The 5,525-nt window shown below is 42.6% G+C and overlaps 1 protein-coding gene across 1 annotated transcript; it reads left to right on the top strand.

Annotated features, from left to right (window-relative positions):
* Window positions 1–3,278: 3,278 nt before the first annotated feature.
* Window positions 3,279–4,853, top strand: LOC110707597. The gene has a single exon (XM_021885625.1). It carries the CDS (start codon window positions 3,279–3,281, stop codon window positions 4,851–4,853), a length of 1,575 nt encoding a protein of 524 aa, XP_021741317.1.
* The last annotated feature ends 672 nt before the right edge of the window (window positions 4,854–5,525 follow it).

Here is a 5,525-nt window from a genome sequence, read left to right as displayed (position 1 = left end):
GGCGTGGTGCGGCTGCGGCTGCTGCCGTGGCGCGGCGCGGCACGGCTGCTGCTGTGCCTAGCCGCGGCTGGCCGTGGCTGCAGCATGGTGTGCCGGCTCGTCTTGCCCCTAGCATTCGGATGCTCGGGGCACTCCGATGCTAGGGGTATGTTCGGGAATATTGTTGATTTATTATTATTTTGCGCGTCTCGTCTTTTATTATTCAGACTCGACTTTCGACGATCGGTTGATTATTTTGCCTGACCGTGAAGGGTTGGCGCGAGTGGATGGAACACCGCGAGTTTTAGAAAAACTCGCTTCCATGGTTTGGTGAATTCAACATCTCGGATGTACCCTTTGTTGCACGGAGCGTTCAATCAGGTAGATGGAGCATGAATTCCCAGAGGGTTATGTCCATATGTAGAACACATATGGGTTTCAGAAAAATGAGAAAAAATTCAATCAGGAAGTAGGATAGAGCAAACAATACGAAAAACCGGTCAAAATTAGAACGCATATTTCTAGCTCGGTATTGGGGGAAATTGGCGCCAGAAAACAGAGACTGACGTCAGCTTTTAACTGTAGCGCCTGGCGCCAATGCTGGCGTCTGGTGCTACGGCTAAAAGTCTGGCGCCAATCCCTGGCCCCTGACGCTACTTCCCACATGCCTCAGCAGCTTTCTGTGTTCGATAACATCTTCCAGTTTCGTGCGGTGTTATTTCAGTCCTATTTGTGAAAGACATTCCTCAAATTTCCTACGTGTAAAATCCTATGTTTTTAACTCATTACGGATGGTCTTTCCAATGAGATCTTTTTTATGCATATGACGATAATGTTAATCAAAATTACGCACATGAAATACTTTGAACTTTTCGAGTCTCATCCACTCATTCTAAATCATTGCCGAAATAAATTCAGGAATTAAAATAGAAATCGTCCCCAGTGGAGTCGCCAAAAAATGTAGGGAATAATTGCAAGCCTTTAAAATCTCACTAGCTTGAACCCCACTGTGATCATACACTAAAGTATGGTGGCGTCCAAAAGGGAAGAAGATAGAGCAAAAGAGTCGCCAACAAGTTTTTAAGGAACTTGTAAACCGTTCATAGGATGAAGGTTACACCCCTTAACGATCCAAGAGATCGTCAACTCCATAAGGTCATGAACCAAATAAGGGTTCGGGGATGATGGTACAAATTCAACCTAAAAGAGATTGAATCTTGATAACTTGCTATTTGATATGAGTTTAGGGTGTTTTGAACCTAGTTTACTTGATAAAATTTGCGTTTTGGTTCATTTTTACTCTATTATTATGCAATTTTTGTGTATCCTATGCTTCACGGGTTGTTGGTGTTTTTGTTGAGAATCGAGGTTCAAAAGAACGACCAAATGGAGCCCATGGATACAAAGCCGAGGTTAGAAGCAAGAAGATGGTTGAAAGAAGCCAAGGAAAGGAGCAATATAGAAGAAAAGATGGAAAAAGGGCTTAGAAGACCCTGCACGGCCGTGCCAGACCTTGCACGTCCGTGCAGGAGGTTCCATAAAGTTTCAACAAGCTGCCAAGGCCTGCACGACCGTGCTTAATTTGGCACGTCCGTGCAAAAGAGGCTGCACGGCCGTGCCAGACCTTGCACATCCGTGCAGGAGTGCTCCAGAAACTTAGAACATTCTGCCAAGGCCTGCATGGACGTGCCAAATTAAGCACGTCTGTGCAGATGTAGATGCACGTCCGTGCCAATATCTGCACGTCCGTGCGGAGCTGCTCGATTCTTAGCAGTACGTTCTGCCTCAATTCTGCCCCCTCTGCACGTCCGTGCCGAATCTGGCACGATCGTGCTTATGCTTGCACGTCCGTGCCGAATCTGGCACGTCCGTGCGGACCTGCAGTCAAGCCCGATTCTTGTTTTCTCCGTCCTTTTTATTTGGGGGTCTTATAAATACCCCCTTTGAGCTCATTTGTACGGACGGTGCAGTTTTTTAGAGCTTTCCTCTTAGTTTGTAGTCTTAGAACATTAAATTCTCAAATCATTAGTTATTTCTCAATTATTAGCTTGGAAACATTCAAATTCAATCATTGTGGAAGACAAAATCCACCATTGTTGCTCACTTTGAAAATTCATAGTAACCATTTCTTACTCATCTTTTCTACTTCTCTTTACTTTGTTGTTAATTATTTGCTAGTTCTTGCATGTTTTGGATTGTTAATTAGCTTAATCCTTAGTTTGAACTTGTTCATGAATTGCTTGAAATCTTTAATTGCTTTAACCCCCATGGATTGTGAGTAGTCTAAATTCTAGGGTTTGGGCAAAACCCTCAATGTAGTCACTAATTACTTGTTGCATGTGCTAATTTGGTTGTTGTGGGATGTTAATTAGTTGAGCTTAAGTGGTTTAATTGCTTAGTTCTTGTATATGGCCATTGCTAGAACTATTTATCCAAGATTTCTCAACGAAGGATCGAGAGATGAACTTGAGTTAGCTCCCTTATGCTTGATTGACCCGAAATGCCATGAGAATAGGGATTACCGGTCAAGGAATGTTTATGTCATCGTGATTATGCTTTAACACTTGTTTTATGCTATGTAACCACGAGAGTAGGTTGTATTCATGATTCAAGTAATCCCTCTAGCTTGAGAGAGTAGTTGGGTGCTTTAGATGACTTCCCCTAATTTATCCCATTAATTTACCTTGATTGTTGCATGCTAATTGTGATTTGTGATGAAATTGAGTGGTATAACCCAAGCCCTAGATTCCTCTTAATATTGTTAATCTCCTCTTAGATTTAGTTGAATTGAATTAGAAGAAGTTACTCAAAACCAACCTAATTTAGAATTCATTTAGCTTATTTAAACGGTAGTACTCGGTGGTTGATTCAACGCCTCTCTTGGGTTCGACCCTTTTCTTACCCTTACTATTGTTAGTGAGACCAAGATAGGAGTTATTATCTTTGGTAGGCTCGACGACGGCCTATCAAATTTTGGCGCCGTTGCCGGGGAGGCAAAGTCACATTGAATGTATTATTGTTGAATGAGACTAGATGTGTCTATATGTATAGTAGTTTTCTTACCTTAATTTTTGTTTATGTGTGTTTAACTTGTGATAGTCATTGCTAACGTTTTTCTTAGCTTTGTTTGACTTTGCATGACACGAAAGAGTAAGCAATCACCGCTTATTCCCGTTGATCCAGAGCTAAATAGGACTTTGAGAAACGTGAGGAGACTCTTGCAAGGCACAGCCGAGTTTTCCATTGTATATTCGGATTCCGATCCGGAAGAGGTTTTTGGAGCTAACGAAGAAGATAACATGGGAGAGAATCTTCCTCAACCATTGTTAAGAGACTATGACCACCCCAACGCATTCCAACTTCGGAGTGGCATACGTCTTCCCACCACAAATGCAAACAACTTTGAGCTTTCACCACAACTCATCCGTATGATTCAAAGCGATCAATTCGGAGGTAGTCCTCATGAGTGTCCTTTTGCTCATTTGGACAACTTTCTTGATTTGTGTACAACCATCAAGCAAAACAACATTTCGGAAGAGTTCATCCGTATGCACATGTTTCAATTCTCCCTCCGTAATAAAGCAAAACATTGGTTGAGAACGGTTGAAGAGGGATCATTGAGTACATGGGACGGGGTCACTAGAGCCTTTCTTGGAAAGTATTGTCCTCCGGAAAAGACCACCGAATTAAGAAGAAAGATCACCAATTTCAATCAAGACATTAATGAAACATTGAGTGAATCTTGGGAGCATTTCAAAGATTACACAAGGAAATGCCCCCACCATGGTTTTACATCATGGATCATTGTACAAAGCTTCTATGACGGTCTTACTCCTATTTCAAGGGCCAACCTTGATTCCGGGGCCGGTGGTACCCTCAAAAAGCTGTCGGTGGATGATGCATATAAGATGATTGAAGAAGTGGCCAAACATTATGCATGTGGAGGTGATCGAAGGCAACCTCAAACAAAGAAGGGCGGAATTCATGATCTTAGTGCAATAGATCTTATTGCATCAAAGTTTGATATGCTAGCTCACAAGTTAGATCAAGCCACCCTCACACCCTCAAGCTCTTCCTCACAAGTCATGTCTTGTGAGACTTGTGGAGGAAATGATCACTTGTCCTCTTATTGCAACTCAACGAATCAAGAGCAAGCGGCGGCAATTGGGCAAAGGAATGAACAATACTCCCAATCCCACAATCAAAGTTGGAAGCCCCAACAAAACACGGGATGGAAGCAATACAACCAAGGCCCCCCACAAAATAACTACAACCAAAATCAAACCCAACCTCAAAACCACTACAACCAACCTCATTCTCAAAACCAACAAGCTCCATACCGCCATCCCAACCAAAGGGATCAAAACCACCAAAGATCACAATATAACCAACCCGCTCCTCCTCCTCCACCTCCTCAAAAGACTAGCCTTGAGTTCGTTCTTGAAACTTTCATGACTCAACACATAAGGAACAATGCGGATATGAATGCAAACATCCAACAACTCCAAGCACATAATAAGATAATGGAGAGCCAATTGGCTCAAATTGCACAACAAGTTGGAAGTTCATCCTCCAATCCTAGTGGTCACTTTCCAAGCTCAACAGTAGTGAACCCAAAGGAGCAAGCTAAGGCTATCACTTTGAGATCGGGAAGGGGTTATGAGGGCCCAGTTATGAGTGAAGAGGAGCCACAAAAGAGAGATGAGGGAGTTGTGGTGAGAAGTGAGGATGATTTTGAAAATGAAGTAGTTGAAGTTGAGAGAAAAGAGCAAAAGAGTGATGAGGGAGCCACAAAGAAAGATGAGGGAGATGAAGAAAGAATAGAAAAGCCCCCTATGAGAGTATATAAGCCCCCCCATTCCGTTTCCTCATAGAATTGTAGAGAAGAAGTTGAATGAGAAGTTTTCAAAATTTCTTGAAGTCATGAGAGGACTTCAAGTGAACATCCCCTTTCTTCATGCTATGCCACAAATGCCTACCTATGCAAAATTTTTGAAGGATCTTCTATCCAACAAGAGTAGGCTTGAAGAGAGTGCAACCATCTCCCTTCCTAAGGAGGTGAGTGCAATCATTCAAAACAAGCTTCCCCAAAAGCTTGGTGACCCCGGTAGCTATGCAATACCGGTGAAGATTGGAGATTTGGAAGCTATGGATGCTTTATGTGATCTTGGGGCAAGTGTGAGCTTGATGCCCTATTCTATTGCAAAGACCTTGAAAGTTGGAGACTTGAAACCAACAAGAATATCCTTACAACTAGCCGACCGCACGGTTAGGCTACCTTTGGGGATTCTTGAAGATGTGCCGGTTCAAGTTGGAAGAGTATTTATGCCATGTGATTTTGTAGTAATGGAGATGGAAGAAGATTCAAGAGTACCCCTCATTTTGGGGAGACCATTTTTGTACACCGCGGGAGTGGTGATTGATATGAAGGAAGGAAGATTGACTTTGAATGTGGGAGATGAGAAAATTTCATTTTCATTCTCACAAACTTTGAAAAAGCCATTGATTGATGAAGTTCATAGAATTGACACATTGGAGAGGGACTT

The sequence above is a fragment of the Chenopodium quinoa genome, unplaced genomic scaffold (genome assembly GCF_001683475.1).
Source record: "Chenopodium quinoa cultivar QQ74 unplaced genomic scaffold, ASM168347v1, whole genome shotgun sequence".
Taxonomy (NCBI): domain Eukaryota; kingdom Viridiplantae; phylum Streptophyta; class Magnoliopsida; order Caryophyllales; family Amaranthaceae; genus Chenopodium; species Chenopodium quinoa.
Note: the sequence above shows the minus strand (reverse complement) of the source record. Positions and strands in the feature narration are given on the sequence as shown.

Bases quoted from the DNA above. Each gene is read 5' to 3' on its own strand.
- LOC110707597 (XM_021885625.1), top strand. From the start codon at position 3,279: ATGGGAGAGAATCTTCCTCAACCATTGTTAAGAGACTATGACCACCCC.